This window comes from Lontra canadensis, unplaced genomic scaffold (assembly GCF_010015895.1).
Source record: "Lontra canadensis isolate GAN:19392208 unplaced genomic scaffold, GSC_riverotter_1.0 scaffold13, whole genome shotgun sequence".
Classification (NCBI taxonomy): Eukaryota; Metazoa; Chordata; class Mammalia; order Carnivora; family Mustelidae; genus Lontra; species Lontra canadensis.
The window spans coordinates 12,432,879-12,456,994 of NW_022631007.1; the positions used below are offsets into that span (position 1 = coordinate 12,432,879).

The window sequence follows — 24,116 nt, forward strand, 5'->3', positions numbered from 1 at the left end:
TGCGCGCGCTGGCCCGGCAGCATGGCGGCGGCGGCGGGCGCCCCTCCGCCGGGTCCGCCGCAACCACCTCCGCCGCCGCCGCCTGAGGAGTCGTCCGACAGCGAGCCCGAGGCAGAGCCCGGCTCCCCGCAGAAGCTCATCCGCAAGGTGTCCACGTCGGGCCAGATCCGCCAGAAGGTGAGCCCGCGGCGGCGGCCCGGGCGCGCGCCCCTCACGCCGCGGCAGCCCCGTGAGGCCCGCGGCCCTGCCCGAGAGCCGCTCAGGCCCGGCCCTGCCCGGCCCGGAATCCCGCCGGGCGCCGCCGTCCGGGCGGAGCGCGCCTCATGGGGTAACGGGCCAGGCGCCCCGCCCCGCGCCGGGGCTCAGCGCGTCGTCCGGGCGGGGCGGCGGCGGGGACCCCGGGCCGGGAGAGCAGGTGGGCTCCGCGCGGGGCCGAGCGGGTGGGGCGGGGCGCCGGGACCAGGGGCGCCTGCCGCGGGTGGGCCGCGAGGAAGCCCCGCGCTGCAAGGACCGGGAGGAAGCGGAGGCCTAGAGGCGGGGGGCGAGCGCACCAAAAATGGGTGCTGCTGGCCGCGCCCCGCGAACGCACGCTCCCCTAACCCCGGGTACTGCTCGTTTCTGAGGACTGACCCGGTCATTTCCCGCTGGGTGCCCCGCAGACTCACCTGTGGTCCCCTGGGAAATCCAACGGGACTGGGCGTGTGGGGGCTCTTCCTTGACTCGCATGTGTTTTCGTGCCCTTAAGACAAGGGATGCTCGTTCTCTGACCCGCTCTCCTTCCCTCTGGGGAAAGCGGGGAGAGGGGGCTTTCCCTGGCTGCGCACCCGCTGGGCACCTAACTCGGCGGAGAACTTCCAGACGCTAAATATTCGCTGCAGAAAGACGCATTTCCTTTCTGCGGGAGGAAAGTTGCGCCCTTTGTTTTCCCTTTGCGGTTCCCGTTGCAAACTGGTTATGGTTTTGGCTACAGGTGAGCCCTTGCTGTTAGAACACGGCTGCCTGGGGCAGGTGGCTGGACAGGTGGCTGAGGGCATGCTGGCTCTGTGGGCAGCCCCGGCCGATCCAGCTGGCACAGACTCTCTCATTCTGCTGCAGTGCGCTTCTCCTCCGGGGCCAGTTGTGTTTAGCTGACACTTTCACTGTGGGAGCCATTTCTTGCTTTACCCTCTGTCAGCCTCTGATACTTGCGATGGGGGTAATCTTGGGTCTGTACGTGTTACAGACAAGTTTATTGGGAAGTGTTCCAGTTATTGTGCAGATAGGTATTGGACACCTCCTTTTTTCCAGGCATAACGGTAATAGTAATAATTGTAATGAGAGCAGTTCTTCAGCGCTTACCAGGCAATGTGCCAGGCACTTTTCTTGGGTTAACTTTACAGCAGTCTACATGTGCTGTAACTCATTTAGTACTAGTGAGAACCCATTGAGCTGGGTATTACCTATCATCCCCATCTCAGGGGATTGGAAATCGAGGTGGAGATGTGAAGTGACTTGCCCAGGGTGTCACAGGTAGGAAAGGTGGATCTGGATTTGAACCATGGTCAGGATCCTAAGATGGACAGTAGGAGTCTGGATCTTAGTCTGTAGGAGATGGACATCTATGCATGTGACAGTATGACCTAGTAAGTCCTGTGGAGGCTCAGAGGACAGAGAATCCACCTACTGTGGCATGGGGGGGGGCGAGGTCGCCTTTAAAACAGATCTTGAGGGAAAAAGTTTGCCAAGTTAATTGGGGAAGGAAGCACTTTCCACATAGTTGATGCATATTGACACATACTGTATCTAAAGGTTTAGGCACACCTGGGAATGATCTGAAGGTGAGTGGGTCAGGTTGAGAGGAAATAGGAAGAGGCTGGAAAGGTAGATTGGGCTGGATTTTAAAGGGCAGGCTGTGGAATTGGGTTTTTGGCCTTGGGCAAGAGGGAGCTGCTGATGGTTATTCAGAGCATGGGAGTGACCAGTCAGATGTGCTTGTAGGAAGATCTCCATATAGCCGTAAATGATACTAAGAGTTGCTCTCCCCTGTTGTTTGGTCCTGGATCCTTGTATGTGCCCAGTGTGGGGTAGATCATGGGATTTATGAGTGATTAATATTAGATCTCTCAGAGATTCCAGTGTTGTCCAGAATTCTGTTCTTTAGGAGGTGTTCCCCCCCCCCAAAAAAAAAAACAAAACAATAGCTGCTGTACTTACCAGCTGTTCTGGTTGAGGAGGAGTGATGGGTAGTGTGTTAAAAATACACCCTGAGGATTTGAGTTGCTGAATACAGTCACATCTGCTGTACAAATAGCTTAAGGCTAATTTTTTTTTCATGTTGTTAGAGATTGTCTGAATGTGAGAAATGTGAGGTTTTTTGTGTGCAATAGCTCCCCCCAGTTTTTTAAAGCAGATAAGCCATTCAGAAAATTGCTCTGGTATATGTGGTGCATAAGAGAAATATCCAAAATGGTACGGGGGATCATTTGGGGACTAAACGGGAAAGCTGAAACCACTTGAAGTATTTAAAACAGGGAATGTGGGGCACCTGGGTGGCTCAGTTGATTAAGTGTCTGACTTAGACTCAGGTAATGATCTCAGGGTCCTGAGATCAAGTGAGTCTGTGTCTCTGAGTTGGGGGGGGGGGTCCCTGCTCAGTGGGGAGTCTGCTTCTCCTCCCTTCTGCTCCCCGCCCCTCCTGTCCCCCCCACCCCCACTGCTGCTTGTACTCCCACATGCTCTCTCTCCTTCTCTTTCTCCCTCTCAAATTAAAAAAAATCTTTAAAACAGAGGGACTTTAATGTAGGGGAGTGGTTGTACAAGTGATTGAGAACCGAGGATGTAGCTAGTGGCCAGTGAAGCAATCCTGAGATGAGGCAACAAGTAGGAAACCACTGTCACCCCTGAGTTTGGAGGACAGAGGGAGGAGGCGGCATTTCTGACCCCAGGAGCAACTCCCACCTGCCAAGAGACTGAACTGCCCGGGGTTGTCTGATGGGCCCTGGTGCCTTCAGAGGGCACAGCTGCTGCTGGAGTCTTACCCCATCCTCCTCTTGCTTGGGAAACCCGGCCTGTTAGGGGTCAACCTCTCTGCAATTTGGAGTAGAGCAGAAGATCAGGGAATGGAACTGAGGACAAGTTTTTGAAATACCAGTCCAGTACAAGCTAAGAGCTGTCTTCGTGGAAAAAGGAAGGGAAGGATCTTACGACAGTGCTTCTCAGATTTTAATGTTCAGGCGTATCCCCTGGGGATCGTGTTAAAAATGCAGATTCTGGTTGAGTAAGTCCAGGATGGGGCCCAAGAGCCTGCATTTTTTTTTTTTAAAGATTTTATTTATTTATTTGACAGAGATCACAAGTAGGCAGAGAGACAGGCAGCAGAGAGAGAGGAGGAAGCAGGCTCCCTGCTGAGCTGGGAGCCCGATGCGGGGCTTGATCCCAGGACCCTGGGATCATAACCTGAGCCGAAGGCAGAGGCTTAACCCACTGAGCCACCCAGGTGCCCCAAGAGTCTGCATTTTAATCAGCTCTCAGGAGATGCTGCTGCTGCTGGCCCATGGACCAGACTTTGAGGAACAAGTCCTTATGACATAGGTGTCAAGAGATGCTTTCCCAAACCCCAAAGAAATCTTTAGTTTATGGGGTTCTTTTTAAAAACTTTTCCCCAAGGGGTGCCTGGGTGGCTCAGAGGTTTAAAGCTTCTGCTTCCAGCTCGGTTCATGACCCCAGGGTCCTGGGATCGAACCCTGCATTGGGCTCTCTGCTTAGCAGGGAGCCTGCTTCTTCCTCTTATTCTCTCTGCCTGCCTCTCTGCCTACTTGTGATCTCTGTCAAATAAATAAAAAAAAAAAATCTAAAAAAAAAACCCAACAACTTTTCCCCAAGTCTTTAGCATTATGAAAACTTGATGAGTGGAGATTTGACATGGTCGTTTAGTAGTTTAGCATTTCACGCTTGTCTGATATTTTCCAAAGTTCCAACTGTGCCCAACAAACACATTACTTCATTTGTGTTTCCTAACTGTAAAGAGCAATAACGACTCTGTAGGACCTCCTAGTTAGAGTGGAAAAAGAAGATGGGGCTAATACAGTGGTAGATTAATTCATTAGCATATTATAAAGTATTCTTAAATTTGAATAAAGAACAGTGTGATTCTGTGATACATTATCAGTTAAGATAGAGTTTCATCTATTTCAGAGTTTTAAAAAAGTTACATTTTTGGCTTTGTGCACAAAAGTGCTCACTCATATTCCTGATTTCAATTTTTATTTATTTATTTATTAAGTGATATAATTTTTAAAAATATTTTATTTATTTATTTGACAGAGAAAGAGAGATCACAAGTAGGCAGAGAAGCAGGCAGAGGGAGGAGGGGAAGCAGGCTCCCTGCTGAGCAGACAGCCCCAAGTGGGGCTCAATCCCAGGACCCTGAGCTCATGACCTGAGCTGAAGGCAGAGGCCTAACCCACTGAGCCACCCAGGTGCTTCCCTGATTTCAAATTTAAACAAAGCATTTTTCCCATTGTGAAATGAAGACTAGCAGATATTAGACAAAATGTTTACGTTGTAAAAGACTTAAAAAAATAGCTTTATAAAGATGTAGTTCACACACCACGCAGTTAACTCCTTTAAAGTGTGTAGTTCAGTGGTTTGTAATATATGCACAATTGTGCAACCATTACCACAGTCAATTTTAGAATGTTTTCATCACCCCCAAAATAAACCCCATAACCATTAGCATCCGTTCCTCATTCCTTCTCAATTCTCTCGGCCTTAGACAACTGCTCATCTACTTTCTGTCTTGAGGATTTGCTGATTCTGGACGTTTCGCATACATAGAATCATGCAGTACGTGCCTTTTGTGTCTGGCTTCTTTCATTAACGATAAGTGTTCAAAGTTCATCCGTGTTGCAGTGTGAGCATTTGGATTATTTCCACTTTTGGCTATTCTGGATGAGGCTGCTGTGAACATTCACGTCCGTGTTTCTGTTGGACACGTGGGTCATTTCTCGTGGATGTCTATCTGGGAGTAGTTGTTTTTTTTTTTTTTTAAAAACTACCATACTCTTTTCCAGAGCGACTGCAGCATTTTACATTCCCCCAGCAGTGTGTGAGGGTTCCAGTGTCTCCACGCCTGCAGTTACTTCTTGATCATAGCCATCCTGTGTATAGCGGCTGTGTAGTCATACGAAAAGTTTTAAAGCTCATGTGTATATTTAATAGCCTGAACTCTGGTGTTAAACGAAGTTGATTCACACCCTTCTCTCCCACTTGTGAGACCTGACATATCATAGACAGTATCCTAGACCTCTCAAGACTTGGTTTCCTCATCTGAAACAGGGAAAATACCTGTTCCTGGGTTGGTGGCAGTGACAATAAATGTGTTCTTGAGCCTCGATTTCCATATCTGCAAAATAGAAAGGAAATAGGAGTAGTCAGATCCCTAAAATAGAAATGATGATGTTAAGTCATAGAAGTAAATGGGACAGTCTTCGTATACTTACCATAGGGCCTGACATATCATCAACCTTCAGTAAATGGTTTCTTTTATGATTATTTCTGCCTTTTTAATCATTCTCCCTGAACCCCTCCTCCCCCAGCTTAAGCCGGCTGATTCATCATCTCTAGCAGCCAGGAGAGCAAATATAAATGAATGTGGCAAACAATTAGCAATGAAAATCATTTTAAAAAGTTAATTTATTGGGGCGCCTGGGTGGCTCAGTTGGTTAAGCAGCTGCCTTCGGCTCAGGTCATGATCCCAGAGTCCTGGGATCGAGTCCCACATCGGGCTCCTTGCTCCGAGGGAAGCCTGCTTCTCGCTCTGCCTCTGCCTGCCGCTCTATCTGCCTGTGCTCACTCTCACGCTCTCTCTCTCTCTGACAAAAAAATAAATTAAAAAAATCTTTAAAAAAAAAAAAAAAAAGTTAATTTATTGAATACGAGTGGGAATACCATGGGCTAGTCATTATTTTTCTTATTTTACAGATTCATTTTTTTTCCCCACAGATTCATTTTAACTCAGCAAATATTAAGTGTACTAGGCACTTGGGGTACCTTACTGAACCACAATCATAAATACCTCTGGAGCTAACAGTCTGAAGATAAGACAGACATTAGTAAGGCAATTGTATAGTTAGTGTGGCATTGTGACAGGGATGAGCATTAGGCTGGTGATAGCCAGGGTGCTTTGAGAGGATGTAACAGGTAATTTTGATCTGATCCTGGGAGGGGGGCATTTGGGGGAGATGAGTAGGATAAAGTGACTTCTGCTCCTGGTAATGGTGGGCTGAGTTAACTGACCAGTCTTCTGCCAAGCACATCTGTTAATATGAGGCAGCTGTTAAGAAAATGCAGTATTATAGGGCTGGGACTGGGGAGGATGAAGGTCTGCGGAAGTGAGCTGGCATCTGGGGCTGGCTGCTTTTTACCTTGAGGTCAGGAATAGTTGGAATAGTGTCCCTCTAAAATTCATGTTCACTTGGACCGTGAGTGATAAGATTGTCTTTTATTATTCATAATGAGCCCCTTTTGGCTATACCTGAATTTATGCTAATGGGGTTACTTGTGATGGGACTCCTAGATAGCTTCAGGATGGGAGGTGGTCACCAGAAAGACCAAACAAGTGATGCAAAGTGTGAACTTTCAGCCTTACCCCCAACTTCCTTGGAGCAGAGGGGGTTTGAAGATTGAGTTATAAAACCTCTTTAACAAGGAGATTCCGGGAGTTTCTGGGTTGGTGAGCTCAGTAGTGTGTGTGTGTGAATGTGTGAGTGTGTGTGTGGTTTGCATGCCCAGAGTGGGCATGGAAGCTCTGCTTCTCCTCACTCTCCATACCCTGCCCTGTGCACCTCTTCATTTAATGTGTCTTTCTGGGTGTTAGGAAGGATGTGGAGCAAGGGAAAGCTTGGCTGCTGTTGGTGGGAATATTAATTTGGTAACACCACATTAGAAGACATTTTGGCAGTGTCTGTTAAAGTTGAACAAATGTATACCCTATGTTTCAGCAATTCTACTTCTAGGTGTATGTATCTAATAGCTTATGTGAGCTAATGTACCCCAAGAGTACAAGACTATTACTAGTGTGTTTTTTATAATAGCTCAAGAGTGGAAAGACGCAAACATCAGTCAGCAGTAGAATGGATGAGTAAATTATGGTATGGTCTTACAAGAGAATATTATGCATCAGTGAAAATGAACTGCTGCTACCTGCTGACTTAGGATTAATCATAGCATTAATGTAGTCTGGGCAAAAAACCAGACATGAAAGAATTTTGTATATGATTCCATTTATATCCAGGATGGAATGGATAGGACATAAGGTGTTTAGTCTTGCCTGCTTGTGTCTTTAAGCTTGCATGCAAAGAAATGATTACCAAAGAAGTCTGGATAATGGGAAAATACGGGTAGTGATTGGATAGTCCATTAGAGAAGATGCTCCCAGAGTGCTGGTTGTGTTCTTTTCCTTGCTGTAGGTGGTGGGTTCTCAATTTGTGGTCATTATCAGTATTTGTTCTGTGGACTTATTATGTATGCTATTTTATAATGAAAATGATTTTTTTTTAAAGGATTAATAAAAGAATGAGGAGGATGTAGCTGGTCAAAGAGATATACAAAAGATCTGTGGCCAGAGGGAGCTTGGGGAAGTCAAAGGGCTAAAAGAAAGCTGATGTGGATAGAGTTGGCAAGACCTAAGGCGACCTTGATAGGGACATGAGGCTGGGGAGCTGGGTAGGAGGCTGTGTTAGGGGGCTCTGTAGGAGTGAGGTGCTATTGCTTGAAGATTTTGTTTTGTTATTTTGTTTTTTTAGTAATCCCTATATTCAATATGGGTCTCGAACTCATGACCCCAAGATCAAGAGTCGCATGTTCTGCTGACTGAGCCAGCCAGCCATCCCTGCTTTAAGGTTCTAGGAAGGAGTGAGACGTAATCTGGTCTATGTTGAAAGGATCACTCTGGCTCTGTTGTGGCCACCTGAATGGGAGCTGGTAGCCTGGGTCAAGGCTGTGGTGGTGGTGATAGAGTTCGTTGGATTTGGCATTGGTAGAACTTAGTGATGGTTTGGTGTGGGTGCTGGGGAAGAGGAGGGTTGTGGTTCTGTTGACTGGTTAATGGAGCTCTTCTCTGAGATAAGGAGCTCTACCTGCAGTGGTTCCCTGGCTCCTCTTATTCTCAACTATCCCAATTTCACAGGTGAGGGGCGGGCAGTTAGGTGGCTTGCCAGGGTGCCATGAAGCCACCCAAGCCTCGTAGATTCCAGATGGCACCTCTTCCTACTGGGTCCTACCTTGTCCCTTGATAGTCATGTGGCAGCAGTGGGAGTGGTTCCCAGAGCCTGAGAGAGGGAGCAGTGGGACTGTGGGAGGGAGGGCCCACTCAGCTCAGCCACTGGCTTTAGGATGAGGCCAGAGCAGGGGGTGGACCAGTCAGAGAAGGAAGTGGAAGAAGCTTGGAAGGAAGAGGAGGGGAGGGGAGGGGAAGAAAGTAAGATCCTGATTTCAGCATCCAGAGGTCCACCTGCACTATCATTACTGTTACTTTTTTATTTCCTTACAGAGTATTTTTCTGGGTATGTTTAACAGAATTGGAATGAAAGTATATGTAAATTTTCACTTTAATGTTACAAGCATTTCTCTGTGTTGTTAAAATCTCTTTATTCTTACCCCTTGTAATGGTTGTATCGTATATTCTGTGGAGAATACCTTTGCAAGGAAGGCTCTTTTTCAATTTTTAATTATGAAAAATTTAAAAAGAATAATAGTACAGTGTATGCCTAATATACTTACTACCAAGAATCAATAATTGTTAATGTATTGCCAAAAATGCTTTATCTATATGTGTTGAATATAAGTAATCTGCTAAATCTTTTGAAAGTAACCTACAGGTATCACAATAGTTTACACCTGGATAGCTCAGCATGCAGCTCATAAAAATGACATTTTAAAGTATATCGTTATTCTACCTAAACTCCTAAAGATAGGGACTTCTAAAAATAAGGATGTTTTCCTATACACCATTATTATACCTAAAAATTAATTGTAATTTTCTAATATCTAAAATAAGCACATGATTTTTAGATTCCCCCAGTTGAACCAAAATGTCTTTTATAGCCTCCCTTGGGGGATCATGTAACAATCAAAATTGTTGCTTTATATTTTGTTGTACCTCTTCAGTCTCTGAGCTTCAAATACTCCCCACAGGCACTTTCTCCTCCTCCCCACTATGACATGGATGAATTGGAGAGACAAGGGCAGTGGTCTTGTAAAATCTGTGTCTGGATTTTTTTTGGTTGTTTCCTTGTGGCTTCTTTGATCCTTTTGTTTGCCGTAAATTGGAAGTGAGAGTTTTGAAGACTTGATTCTATTCAGGTTGACGTTTGGGCAAATTTCCTTGATTGGGATGTTCAGTGTCCTGTCAGGCTGTCTCCTCTGCTGTGTCATCATTTGCTTTATGTGGAGACGCTAGATATTTCCATTGGAAGTGTGGATTTCCCTCTGTGTCAGGAGGGAACCTGTGAGGTGGTTCTTGGGCACCAAGCAAATCTACTTCTCTTTAACAGTTTTCAGCGTTCATGCCTAAGAGTTTCCTGAACCAATTACGAGTTTGCAAAATGGAGATTCCCCCTTTTCTGTCCTCTCTTCCACATTTGTCTGTTGGTATTCTGTAAATTTTTCCCACTTCAACTGGGGAAGAGCTACAGTTTCTCCTAAAAAAAAAGGCAGGGTAATTGCTGGTTTCTTCCTGTTTAATTACCAATTTTCAAAGCAAGGATTTGGTAGAAGAATCCTCTCCAATGGAGGCAAACGCTCCCTTTCTGTTCTCCCTCGCTGTCTCACTCTTTGTCACTGTGGATTTATTCTTTTTATTCAGTGTTTTACAATCAGTGGTAGTCATTCCTTTTGATGCTTAAATTGTCCACTTTTTCCTAGGGGAGCCCCTTCACGGTGGCTCTTTGGCCTGTGAGCATTTGCTTGCTGTGCCTTGATCGGTCGTTTCATCTTTGGGCTAGCTCCCAGAGGTGGGGCTGTAGGTCATGATGGGCTGGGGCTGAGGTGTCCGGGACAGGCAGTGCCCAGTGAGTTTAGCACATCAACCTGGTGGGGCTTTGCTTTTCCTTTTTTGGGTTTGTACCTCTCAGTTTTGCATCTCCATTTATTTTGTGTTCCTTTTCTGTGGTTCTTATTGTTTGTGGGTTCATCTGTGCTTCATCACTTTGTGGGTGAGCTCTTCCCAGTCTTGTCTTCTCTGCACTGTATCCTGCAGCTTTCTGAGGTCTCTCACTTTTTGTCTTGTACATGACCAATGACATTTCCTGCAGTGTACGTTTTCCCCTTTAACTCCTTATATGTGGATTTTAATTTTGCTGGGGTGTGATTATTTTTGCTTCCTTTTCTAATCATGTCCTGTATCGCAGCTTGTTGTGCTTTAATTTCATCCTGTTCTCATTTTGGTGCTCCCTGTCCTTGAAAAAACTAATTTTTTAATAGAGTCAGTGTCTTCCTGTAATCTAAAAACAAGAAGCACATATTTGCTAAAATGGTCTTCTGGTTTCTGTAATAAATTCATTTAGATTTATGCATGTGCTTTATAATATATCTTCAGCCCACCCCTCCCCCTCTCTGTCTTGTTTTGATTTATCAGTCCTGGAATGTTTTTTCCGGTCTTCGGGTTTGAAGTGCCATTAACTGTGTGTTTGGCTGCTGGGGGGAATGTGAGTCCTGCCCGAAATTGGTCGCAGGTCCAGTGCTGTGCCTGTGCTGCTCTGGGCCGGCTCTCCCTGCCGCCTCAGTCTGAGTAGTGTGATGCTTTGGGTCACCTGCCACCCGCTTTTGGCTGGCTCTGCTCTTCTCCATCTGAAGGTGAAGGTGCCTGGGTTGTGGTAGTTTTCCTAAGCCTGGCTCCTCTTGCCCCGTGATGGTGAAGTACACCCCAGGATCCAGGCCAAGTGGTGCATTGTCCCTTATTGCAAGATGGGAGAGGGGCACTCTTGTTCTTTTTCTTTATTTACCATTTTAACCATTTTATTTTAAAAAAATTTTATTTACTTTTATTTTGTTTTACTTCTTTATTTTTAAGTAGGCTCTGTTCCCAATGTGGGGCTTGAACTCATGACCCTGAGATCAAGAGTCACATACTTTATAAGCTGAGCCAGCCAGGTACCCCCTCACTTTAACCATTTTAAATGTATACAGGTCAGTGGCATTAGGTATTAACAGTGTTGTGCAACCATCACCAGTATTTAGTTCCATATTTTTTTTATCCCCTAGGAAACCCCTTTCCCATTAAGTAGTCACTCCCCATTCCCTCTTCTTCCCCAGCTACTCATCTGCCTTCTGTCTCCGTGGATTTGCCTTTTCTAGATATCTCATATAAATGGAATCATATAATATATGGCCTTTTGTGTCTGGCATCTTTCCCTTAGCATGATGTTTTCAAAATTCATCCATGTTGTAGCATGTATCAGTGCCTCATTCCTTTTTATAGACAAATAGTATGCCATTGTATGGATATACCACATTTTGTTTATCCCTTCATCTGTTGATACATATCGAATTGCTACTACTATTTGGCTGTTGTGGATAGAATAGAGCTGCTATGAACAAGTTATTTGTTGAATGTCTGTTTCTAGTTCTTTTGAGTATTTACCCAAGGAGTGAAATTGTTGGGTGGTTATGTGTATATCTTATTGAGGAACCTCTAAATTGTTTCCCACAATGGCCATGCCATCTTACATTTCCAAAAGCACAACAGCAATGTAGGAGGGTTCTGGTTTTTCTGCAGTTGCCCACACTTGTTTTCTTTTCTTTTCTTTTTTCTTTTTTATTATGGCCATCCTGGTGGCTGTGAAGTGACATCTCCTGGTATTGATTTGCATTTCCTTAGTGACTAATGATGTTGAGCATATTTTCATATGCTTGTTGGCCTCTTGTGTATCTTTGGAGAAATGTCTATTTCAGTCCTTTGCCCATTTTTATTTTTATTTATTTATTTATTTTAAAAAATATTTTATTTATTTATTTGACAGAGAGAGATCACAAGTAGACAGAGAGGCAGGCAGAGAGAGAGAGATAGAGAGAGGGAAGCAGGCTCCCTGCTGAGCAGAGAGCCCAATGCGGGACTCGATCCCAGGACCCTGAGATCATGACCTGAGCCGAAGGCAGCGGCTTAACCCACTGAGCCACCCAGGTGCCCCCCTTTGCCCATATTTAAGTTGGGTTATCGTTTTGTTGTTGAGTTGTGAGGTTCTTTATATATTCTGAATACTGGGCCCTTCAGTATTCAGTAAATTCAGATCAATGAACTTTTTCCCATTTTGTGGGTTCTCTTTTCACTGTCTTTTTTAAAAAAAGATTGGTATTATTTATTTGAGAGAGAGAGAGAGAGAGTGAGTGTGCATGTGAGTGGGGGGAGGAGCAGAAGGGGAGAGAGAGGGAGAGGGGAAGAATCCCAAGCAGACTCTGCATGGAGCTTGATGTAATGTTTGATCTCATGACCCCAGATCATGACCCAAGCTGAAACTGAGAGTAAGAAGCTTAACTGACTGAGCCACCCACATACCCCTCCTTTCACAGTCTTTATAGTGTCTTTCGATGCACAAAAGTTAAAAAAATTTTTTTTCCAAAAGTTTTACATTTTAGAGAAGTCCAGTTTATGTTTTTCTTTTCTTGCTTGTGTTTTTGGTGTTATATTTGAAAAACCATTGCCAAATCCAAGGTCATGAAAATGTACTTCAGTGTTTTCTTCCAAGAGTTTTATTGTTTTAGCTCTTTTTGTGTTAATTTTTTTTATATGGTGTGAGGTAAGGGTCCACTTTCAGTCTTTTGCATGTGGGTATCCCAGCATCGTTTGTTGAAGAGGGCCACTTTTTTTCCAGCTGGATTTGGCCTTTCAAGCTGCATACCCTGTAATACTTAAAATTAGCTGTAAGCTTCTCAGAATTGGTTGGTAATCTTGATTATTTTGGAGTGGTCTCAGTGGAATTCATAGAAGGATTGATAATAGAATCATTCTTATGGATGTTTATGAGACAGTTACACATTTGAAGGGTTTGAAAGGAAATATCTGTATTTCTGAATTTCTTTTGTCCTAGAACTCTCCATATTTCAAGTATGGGGTGTGAACTTGGTTCAGTTCTTTTCATGGTTTGGGAAAATTTGAAATACTCATCTTGTTAAGTCTAATCCCACGTGGTGGTCTTTATATTTGAACTCTTTGACAAAGATGGATTAGTAGTCAGAAGCTGAATGAAAAGGAAGTCTAAGAAATTGTTCTTTATCTCTTTTTTCTATGTTTTCAGGTACTTAAAGAGGGCAAGTAAAAACGAGGTTTGTCAGTACTGAGTTATGGGTCTAACTGCCCAAGTGTATTTTTACTATCTACTAGTCATAATTGTCTAAGTAGATTTTTCTATCCAGCCAGTATGGTGCGTGAGCTGGAATTTTGCTGTTTATAGAAATCCTGTAGCTTCTTCACTCTCCAGCAGCACATACGGGTGCAGCCATTTGGGGAAATGATTTGGTGACATATTTGAAAAACATAGACGGTCCATACTCTTCACTCAGTAATTCCACCGGTGGAATCGTATGCTGAGGAAATACTCTTTTTTTTTTTTAAATTATTTATTTTTTTAATAAACATATAATGTATTTTTATCCCCAGGGGTACAGGTCTGTGAATCGCCAGGTTTACACACTTCACAGCACTCACCACAGCACATACCCTCCCCAGTGTCCATAACCCCACCGCCCCAACCCCCCTCCCCCCAGCAACCCTCAGTTTGTTTTGTGAGATTAAGAGTCACTTATGGTCTGTCTCCCTCCCAATCCCATCTTGTTTCATTTATTCTTCTCCTACCCCCTTAACCCCCCATGTTGCATCTCCACTCGCTGAGGAAATCTTAAATAAGAAAAAGTACAATGACGTTATGTTTATTGCAGCATTAAATATAAAAAGTTGCAAACCCTGAGATAGTCCTCCCAGTGTAGCAACTCAGTGGGTTAATGACAGAGCTGACAAAGCTTTTCCGTGCTGGCATCACGCACCCTGCATAGGTGGTCTTGCTTCCCTTTTGAAAGTGCGTGAAGGTTACCATGGTGGCTGAGTGTCCAGGCCGCACAACTGGGAAGTGGCAGAGCGAGTTGCGGCTTTTGTGTCTACTGCAGCCATTCGGGTGATTGAGGAAGGCAGTAATGTGGACGGTACTTTGTCATGTTGGGGAAACAGAGAGGCAGTGTGTACAGAATGCCATTCAGCTGTGTGCAAAACACTGCATAGGAAGTAAGACAACGAAAGTTTCCGAACTGATGCCAGAGATTGTGCCCTGATACCAGGGGTGGTGCAGTTTGTATTATTTTATTTTTAATTTTCTGAATTGTCTAAAATGGGCATATTGTTTGTTAAAGAAAACAAAAACAAAAGCTTAACACTATGTCCTTCAATCGAGGTTTCCTGATGTGGAGGGTATAAAGGGTGCTGTGTGCAGGTAGCAGAAGATGGAGAAGAGTCTGCCCTTAGGCTTTTTTCTGGAATGTCCTGAATCACAGTTGAAACAGTTCCAGCTGTCAGATCAAAACAGATGCAGTGTAAGGAGCCAGATATACAAAAGGGCATGATAAGTAGGATTTAAATTTCATAGTATCCTAATAAATGAATACATTATATGCAGTATCTTAGTTATGTTCCCCTTTGCTTAAACTTTTAACTCTTGTATTGAAAATAACTTTAAACTTACCTAAGCAGAGTTCAGGGTCTTGATATAAATAAGATACATATTTTTTAAAAAGATATATTTTAACCTGACATTGAAACTATTTCATATATGAAATGCTGTCAGTTTTTTAGATTTGCTCAGAATTATTTCCGTGCCCTTAAGCACTTGAAAAGATGAAATAGGCTACAGAGCAACACAGAAAAGCGGATCTGGTCACAATATATTTGGAAAAGCAGATTATTAAATAATTTGTATATTACATAACCCCTCTTTTCTGTCTTATTTACGCACTGAGAACACACTGGAAGGATGTTATCGCAGGATGTCAGTGGCAGGTGTTAGCAGTGTGGCTGGACTGAGTGTTCTCAAGTGAAGAAAAAGCACTTCCCGCAAGCCCAGAGGCAGCTGCTTAACACAGGACTCTATTTCCAACTTCTGTCTGAAAACGGGCAAGGGGGCAGTGGGACCCAGGGAAGAGGCATTTGAGTAGTGATGGTTATAACACTGCTTTGCATTTGTGTAGCACTTTGCAGCTTCTTGGGTATTTCCTGCTCTGGGCAGCACCCCCTGAGGTGGGATCTGCAGGTCAGGAACCTGGGGTGTCAGGGAGCTGCTGCCCTTAGCTCCAGTGGTAGCAGCTGCAGGCCTTGCATTCAGGCTTCTGGTGTGTTTCATTCACTTCTGACTCTACCTCTGATGGAAATTTCCGAACATACACAAAAGTAGGGAGAGGAGTTTTAATCAGTCACCCGGTCTAAGCAGTCATCAGCATTGTGTCTTTCTTGTTTCCTCTGTCCTCAGCCCCAAGCCCTGCTTTCTTCTAAGTATTTAAAGCACATTCCTATGGTACTTTTTATGTTGTAAAAGTATCCCTCTTTCAGTGCACAATTTCCTTAAGGGTCAAGGGTCCTGTCTCTTTCATCATCATATTCCCAGCCGTACTTGCACTTAAGTGTTCAATAAATATTTGTTGAAACAAAGAGTGCATTTCATTCCACCGGTCCAAGGGGAGAAGGATTTTACTCTGTAGGCTCACTGCAGCCCTGCGAGGCTGTGGTGCTGAGTGGACCACAGCGTGTGTGTATGTGTGTTTGTGTGTGTGTGTGTGTGTACACGAACGTACTTGGAAGTCGCTCCTGCTGCTGGTGGTTGGGTTTGCCCACGTGGTGTGCAGTGGGGATGGTTGTGCCCTGACCCATGCACATCTGTCCATGCGCTCACCCCAGAGAAGTGGGAGAATTAGTTGTGACTGTGGTTTAGTCTTACCTCTAAGAACAAACAAAAGAAAACCTTTCACCAAGCATACTTTTAAATTTTTTCACTTGATATCTAAATGTGAAATCACACAGACTTGGGTTTGAACCCCACGTCAGTCCCTTCTCTGTGGATATCGGTCCTCTCTGGACCTCAGTTTCTTCATATAGGAAGTGGGGAAGCAACTCCTCACAGTGAAGATCATGAGATCCCGAGGCTTCCTAAGTTCCTGGTGCAGAGTAGGCCCCGCACATGCCCTGACTCTGTCTTCTCCCCGCCCGTTTGTGAGGAATGAGAATGCGCACATTCTTTGTGTAGATGGAGTGTCTTTGTGTAGATGGAGTGGGGTCATCTGTGGAGGCCCTTAGATAGGGGCCAGTGAGAGCTGTCCGGGGTGCTGTGCCAGGTGGCGGCCGCCTCCCTTCTCTGGGAGTCCTTTTACAATTCTGTACCTTCTAGAAGGCTGGCTTCCTTCCTGTCTCGTCTGCTCTGGCCCTCTCCACCCAGAGGGAACCATTCAGTCATTTTTATTATTTTATTATTTTGGTTAATTCTTCCATTGTTTCTGTTTGGAAATTTAAAAAAATTATATATACACATAGTTGCTTTTAATTATCTCTGCAGACACGTGTGGATGTACACACACATCCACTTTACAAAAGGTAGCAGGCTCCATAAGTGTTCTGCACCTTTCTTTTTTCCATTTAATAGAATTTGGAGATCATTCCATAGCTGTATAAAGATCTTCCTCATTCCTTTTACAATTGTATAGTATTCTGTTTTGTTTTTAATATACCATAGCTTATTTTTAAAAAAATTTTATTTATTTATTTATTTGACAGAGAGAGATAGAGAGAGAGAGATCACAAGTAGGCAGAGAGGCAGGCAGAGGCAGAGGGAGAAGCAGGCTCCCCACTGAGCAGGGAGTCCGATGCGGGATGCGATCCCAGGACCCTGAGATCATGACCCGAGCCAAAGGCAGCGGATTAACCCACTGAGCCACCCAGGCGCCCCTATACCATAGCTTATTCAACCACTTGCGTTATTTTTAGGCTTTTGCTGTGATATTTTGCAGCAGATAGCCTTGGACAGACTTCAGACTTCATTTTATGCTCTTTGCCAGAGTATCTGTGGGATGGGCTTCTTGGAGTTGGCGTGCAGGGTGAAAGGGTAGATGTGTAGGTTTGCTAGGTTTTGGCAGGTCCCTGTCCTCAGGACTCCCCTCAGGCCCTGTTGGATCAGTGGTGCCCAGAGTACTGGTTTCCTCATGGCCTCACCCACAGTACCTGTTTTTTTTGTTTTTTTGGTTTTTTTTTCTGTCAATCTGATGATGATAGTGTATTTTAGTTTAGTTTTCTTTTTTTTTTTTAATGAGATAGGTCAAACATATTTTCGTGTGTTTAAGGGCCATTTTTACTTATTTTTCTTGTGAACAGATTCTTTTAGTTTTTGCCTTAAAAAAAAAAAAGATTGTTTATTCTCAAATTTTAGAGGCTCGTACTGATTAGGGATATTAGCCCCCTATGATATTTTGCAGAAAGTTTCCTCAGAGTGTGCTGTGCTTGGGCACCTGGGTGATTAAGATCACTAATAGAGCTTCAGCCCTTTGGGACCCCCTCGATCTGGCCAGGGAGTCAGTCAGCCACATGATGCCTTAGGACTCCACACTGTGCCTTTCTGCCTCACCAGCTTTAGATTGCTGGCTCCCAGCTCATGGTCTCCCCATAGCTGCTACAGCTCTAGACTTGGTGACTACATTCAAGGTGAGAGGGACAGGGAATGGGGACTCGAAGCTACATGGTGTTCTCACATGTGTGCGAAGCAACTCTCTTGCCTCCCCAGCCCTGGCGGGACATCCGTGTAGGTTTCTGTGACCAAGTGAATCATGTGGCCGGGACTGGGGAGGTGTGATCAGCGTTGTGATGTTGGCCGCACTTGGTTCAACCAGCCCCCTCAGAACTGAGAGTGCACTAGCAAAGAGAAACCATACCAGAGTAACAGGAGAGCCCTCAGATTTAGGAAAGGTGGTTGTGAACTCCAAAGGAAGGGCAGATCAAGGAGCAGTTCTTTTGGGGGAATTTTGGCCTTACACTTTGGGGCCACTCTTTGGTCTTCTGCTTTGGTCCCTCCTCATATTACTGGGGACAGGAGTGGGACATCTTCCTAACTCTCGGTGGAACTTCAAGTGACGTAGGGGATTTGGGACATGGTTGCTTTTAACCTTGCAGGCAGTGTATTGAAGGAGGAAAACCAGGGTAGTAGCAAAGGGGAAGTTGGGTTCTCTTGATTGGTAAGAAAAGAATGGCTGTCCTTTTTCTGTGGGTTAGCGTTTTTGGGGTCTTTAGGAAAAACAACTCATGTGGGCACCTTTGTGTTGGATTGGTGGCAGCAGATATAGTTAGGCTCTGAGGAGTTGAGAGGAATTCTCCAGTACAGCAGTAACCCATGTGCACCTCTAGTCTCTCGCTCCTGCTGGTTGTTGGTGCCATGGAGACATTGATGTGTCAACATACAGTTGTGGCCCAAGGTGAGCAGACTTCTCAGCTTCTGAGATGATGTGACAAGACCGGGTGGTAGGTAGGTAGGGGAGTTGTATGTAAGTTGCAGGTAGTTCTGAATCAGATGAATTGGGATGAATTTGTGGATGCTGTTTTGAATTGATGAAGCTACCTTTGCTTAATTTATTTAAATCAGAGTTATCAGTAGATTTTTATGATCAGTAGATTTTTTGTCAACAGATGTTTTTGGCCTGCTGTCTAGGAATTAGGTTTGAATTCCAGGTTGTCTTTTTACTAGTTATATGGCATTGAATGATTTACTTAATTCTTTGGACGCTTTATTCCCTAATCTGTAAGATGGGAATATTACTATGTAACTCTGAAGTTGATGGAAGGTTAAAAGGTAAAAATGCCAGATATGTATATAGTAAATATGATGAGTACTTAGTAAGCATTTAAAATAACCTCTAGAGGGGCGCCTGGGTGGCTCAGTGGGTTAAAGCCTCTGCCTTCGGCTCAGGTCATGGTCCCAGAGTCCTGGGATCGAGCCCCGCATCAGGCTCTCTGCTCATCGGGGAGCCTGCTTCCTCTCTCTCTGCCTACTTCTGATCTCTGTCAAATAAATAAATAAAATCTTTAAAAAAAAATAATCTCTAGGTCTTTGGGTATGTCATGCATGCCTTATTTTTGATAAGAGTGAAGGGGGCCTCATATTTCTTTGTGGTCTATTAGTAGGTGTTTAACTGTGGACAGATTATTCAATCTTTCAACGCCCAGTTTTCTTATTTGCCAGTTAGAATATTAGCATGTATTTGTTCTGTTAAGAAGGCAAGGAGGGGCTCCTGGGTGGCTCAGTTGTTAAGCGTCTGCCTTCGGCCTGAGTCGTGATCCCAGAGTTCTGGGATTGAGCCCTGCATCGTGCTCCCTACTCAGCCTGCTTCTCCCTCTCCCTGCTGTTCCCCTGCTTTGTTCTCTCTCTCTGTCAAATAAATAAATAAAAGCTTGGGGAGAAAAAGCAAGCAGATATAAAAATGCGCATGAAAATTTCAAGTGATATGCAAATTTAAGGTATTAAGTTTTACTAGCTTTTTTCCCCCACAGAAACATTTTAATAGTTCTTTTGTGTATTAAGTTTTATGCTAATTCCCCACTTTTTTTGAACTTTGTGGATTTTTTATCATGTGGACTAACATCAGGTTTATATATGTTTTTACTGGAGGACTAAAACGGTTTAAGGACAAGTAGATGGCTGATGTGAACATTGGGCAGGATTTTTCACTCCTTTCTCCTTTATCTTCCCCTTTCTTTCCTGGCCTGCCTTCAGCCGCTAACCTTGTCCACTCAGGCAGGCTGGTCGTCAGGAACATGTGCACACTCTCCCACTTAAACCAATAGAGCTCTGCCTGAGCTTTTACTTCTATCCTTTTATTGACAAACTTTGTTTTCTCTTTCTTTTCCCATGTTGAGTAACACGCTTGTAAATGTCAGTGCAGCATAAACGCGTGTAATAAACTGCATGCGTGAACCCAGCAGAGCATCAGGAGGTCACCCCCAGGGATCCTTTCTGTCTAGCATACTGCCCTTCAGCATCTCTTAGTCACCATTGGACTTGCTCTGGTTCATGCCTTCTGCCAGTTTTCCATTTAGCAGTTGCTTTTTCTTGTTACTATTTTGCAGGGCTTCTTAGAATGTTCTGGGTGCTCTCTCTGGCCATTGGCAGTATTGCGTGTATCTTTTCCCAGACCCTGGCTTCCCTCTTCCTTTCTTTGTGAGGTGTTTGTGATCAACAGAAGTTCTCCGTTGGAATATAGTTGGCTTAAGCAGTTTTATAATTTGTGTTTAGTACTTTTTCAGTCCTGCTTAAGACCCCTTCCCCCCCAATCCCAAGGTCATAAGGCAATTCTCCTTTATTGTCTGCTGAAACTTTTAGAGTTGTGCCTTTTGCATTTCATCTGTAGCCCACGTGTGTGAGGTGGGGGACTGAGAGCATTTTTGCCCTTGGATAATCGGTTGTTTTAGGGCCGGCCACTGACTGATCCCTCCTCGCCCCCAGCTGGAGAAGCTGCTGCTGTCACTCGTCACACTTTCAAATCTGTCAGCATCTATTTCTGGGCTATCCTGAGCCCCAAATGCTGCTTCTCGTCATTTTGCCTTAAGGAAGAGTCCAGGACAGGCACAGACTTTCATTGTAGCGCTGTTCTTTGAAGCGCTGTTGGTAGTGTTGAGTGGGACCCGTTCCACCTGTTCTAGCAGCCCAAGTGAGTTGAGTACACGCACAGCAGTACGTGGAAATGCTCTGTAGCTGACAAAGGTACTCACTAACGTGGAAGGGTGCTGACGATATATCATGACAGGAAATAGGAAGTTAAAGTATGGTGTGTGCACTATGATTCCATGTTTATAAAAAGTTAAGAAACATGTGGGTTTAAAAAACCCACCTCCTATCTTTGCTTCCTCCCATCCTGGTCACATTCCGTGTACTGTGCTCTGGCTCCGCCCTGGCAGGCCCTCCTCGGACTCCACCCAGTCGTCATCATCAGTGCAGCCTCCTGGGGGCTGTCTCCTTGATCCTGGGCGAGTGCCTGCTTTCTTCTATCCTCCCTTTGGGTTTCTGCCTCTCTGTACCTGAGCTTGGTGTCCTGGGGTTTCTGGTCTCCTGTGCCTGCGCCTGCTCTTTTTGTGCTCCTTTTCCGTATGTGCCTTACCAAAATGTCTCCCCTGTTAAACCTTGTCTCATACCCTGACCTCATATCTTCTGCTGTCTCTCTGCTCAGCTCAGCTCCCCCTGGCATGCTTGAGGACCTCGTGGGCATGTCCCAAATGAAGCCCCCAGCCTCCCTCGTGAAACCAGAGTCCTCCTCGTCTCCATCTGTGGTGGCCTCCTTCCCAGGCATTCTCATGTCTGTGTCCCTGTTTCCCTCCCAGAGGCTCAGTGTTGCTGGCTGCCCTCTTACAAGAGTTTCTGGACTGTTCTGCATGCTTCTAGGTTTCCCTCCGCCTCTCCTCCATACTGTGGCCAAGAACATCTTTGCAAAGTATACCTGAGGGTCTGAGACCCACAGGCCTGGCTCTCAGTAGTCTGGGCAGGTTTGACCAGGGCTCAAGGGGCCTGTTCTTGCTTTTCCCTGCCCACTGGTTTGAAACTTCTCCCCCCCACTTCCCTGGCCGAAGATTTTATTTATTTATTTATTAGAGAGAAAGAGTGTGTGAGCACACAAGCAGGAGCAACAGAGAATCTCGAGCAGGTTGTGCTGAGTGCAGAGCCCTATGCAGGGCTTATCCCAGGACACCGAGATCACGACCTGAGTGGGAACCAAGAGGTGGATGCTTAACTGATTGCGCCACCCAGGTGTCCCTGGTTTGAACCCTTTTTAAGGACATTTCCAGAGCTGCCTTCCTCAGTCCTTTGTTCCTGAGCAGGATGACTAGAGACTTGAGCTTCTCTCACAGCAGGTGCCTGGCAGTCTCGCCTGTGGGCCAGCTGCTCTCTGTCTGCTCACCTTGGGTGGCTGTGGCACCCAGGGCCACGCTTGGACTACCGGTTTCATCCCTGGATTTACTTCCTCTCTGGAGGTGGGCATGGGGCTCACTTACCCACTCTGATTCTCAGTGCCTGTGTGTGTTTCAGATCTGTCCTTTCTGGGTTTCTGATGGTGATGAAGGTGCCCTGGATTGCTTGAAGGACAGAGTGGGCCTTTCTGTTTGTGCAAAGAACTTGACAAAATGGTTCTAAGAGCATGGCCGCCCAGCATGTGCTGATGGAGCTGTGCTTGAGTCTGGGTTTTTGACTTCTGGTTCTCTGCTCCATTGGGCATGAGGAGGAGCCCTGCCAGCTGAGCAGTGTTTCCTGTGGGTGCCATTTACAAGCTGCCAAATGCAAAACACAGCAGATTATTCAGGGGTGTTATTTTCTTGACCACTTTTAGTTCATTGCTTTTGACTGTTTAAAAATATTCTGCAGCATATCTATAGTATTCTCGAGCAGCGAATCAGGAGAAGAAACGCAGTTTCTGAGAAAGCTTCAAAGAAATACTGGTCTTTATCTTCTCCCCAGCCTTTTCCGCTGAAACCCACCAGAGTCTTTTTCTGAGTGCTCTTGTTCTATAAATAGAACAGCGGCCCTCCTTGGGTAGCCCAAGATCGCAGCTCTCATCCGCTTTCTGAAAGATTTGTGTGTGTGTGGTGGAGTGGATTGTGTTTTAATTTTGCTTTTCTTTTATGTGTGAGATGTGTGGCGGGAGATGCAAGAAAAAGTACTCTAGCATTTATCCTTTAAAGATAACTTAGTATAACTTCTCTGGGTCTGGGCTTGTTGGTTTTGTTGTCTTTTTTTTTTTTTTTAATTTGCATTTAGAAAAGAGATGGAAGTGGTGACTTCCCCTGCAGAGGTAAGGAAGACGCGTGGGGGCGAGGAGCGGTGCCTTTGTCGAGAGAGTCCTGTGAGGTCAAGGAGGAGAGGCCGCCTTGGAGCATGGCCCTGGCGCCTGTGGGTCTGCCTTGCTGTGCGCAGACATAGCTGTTCTGGATCTCTGAAGAGCACGCTGAGATGCACGTCCGTGTGTACTTGGCTCTGAAAAGAACGTTGGGAAATGACCTGCTAGTCCTTCTGTACCGGGGATGGTTTCTACCTGTAGCTACTGGGATCAGAGGGGGCGCTTAGTCTCTGCCATGGAATCTGCCTCTGGTTCAGCACGTGTTCCCGCCCTTCAGAAAAGCAGCGCCTTCGTTTAGGATGGCCATTTTGGATTCTGTGACTGTAGTTCACGTGTCTGTTCCTTCGGTCATTGGGTGATGCTGTCGTCTTCTCTCTGCTGCTGCCAGTCTTTCATTACCTGGGAGAGCTGGCGAGTGACCTCAGAAGCAAAGGTGGAGGCATACGCCACAGCATGAGGAGGGAGGTTCTCAGTAGTTTTTCTCCTGGGGCCTGGAGAAGGTTGCTGTCGTACCATAAGGCCAACTGGACAGCACAGATCCCATCACACCTGGTGCAAGGTCACGAGCTGGCTCATGCAGCTCCCCTTGCCCGGGAAGCTCCTAGAGAGGACGTCCTGTGGCGGGGATAAGGAGGGGAGCAGCCGTCAGCACTTCCATGCCCTGTGGACCGGGCACTGTGCGGCTCAGGTTGGGGTCCCGGTGCACGGCCCCATGTTGGTGAAGCCCTCAGGGGCTTTCTTCGGAGTTCTTCTCAGGGTGGGGGGGAGCTGCATCCCGAGTTCCCTCCCTGCTCTGTTTGGAGTTGGCTAGTGGAAGGACCAGACTGCACTGGTGTTCTGCTCTTGCCGTCTGACGTGTTTGGGTTACATGAGGTTTCTATATCTGGTTTCATCTTAGGTCATCTTCAGTGGCCACAGGTACCCAAGTGCTTTGGACAGATATTTTCTTTAAAAAGTTCCCTGAAGTACAAAGCTATATGGGATTAGGTAATTCTTCTAAAACTTCTCTAAACCGGTCTTAGTATATGGGGCACAGTTTTTGTGTATTCTCCCTGATTCCATGGCGAGACCCCTTGTACATTGGCCGTTTCTGTCAGCTGGGGAAAACAGTGTATGCACGTGCCGAGAGCCAGGCTCCTGTTTTAGGCACGTTGTTTATTCGTTTTGTCTCTTAGTGGCTCCCAGTGGTTCACATGTCTAATGATCAAGTAGTTCTTTGAGCATTTCGCTTCTGAGTGCTCTGCAGG

At 45.5% G+C, this 24,116-nt stretch overlaps 1 protein-coding gene across 2 annotated transcripts in view; it reads left to right on the plus strand.

The window, feature by feature from the left end:
- DGKD (diacylglycerol kinase delta) overlaps window positions 1-24,116 on the plus strand; it is a 113,555-nt gene continuing 89,439 nt past the window's right edge. For both annotated transcript variants that reach the window (XM_032857525.1, XM_032857527.1), the window contains exon 1: window positions 1-177. In XM_032857525.1, the coding sequence (XP_032713416.1) occupies window positions 22-177 (156 nt within the window). In that variant the 5' untranslated portion in view covers window positions 1-21. The remainder of the gene's footprint in view (window positions 178-24,116) is intronic.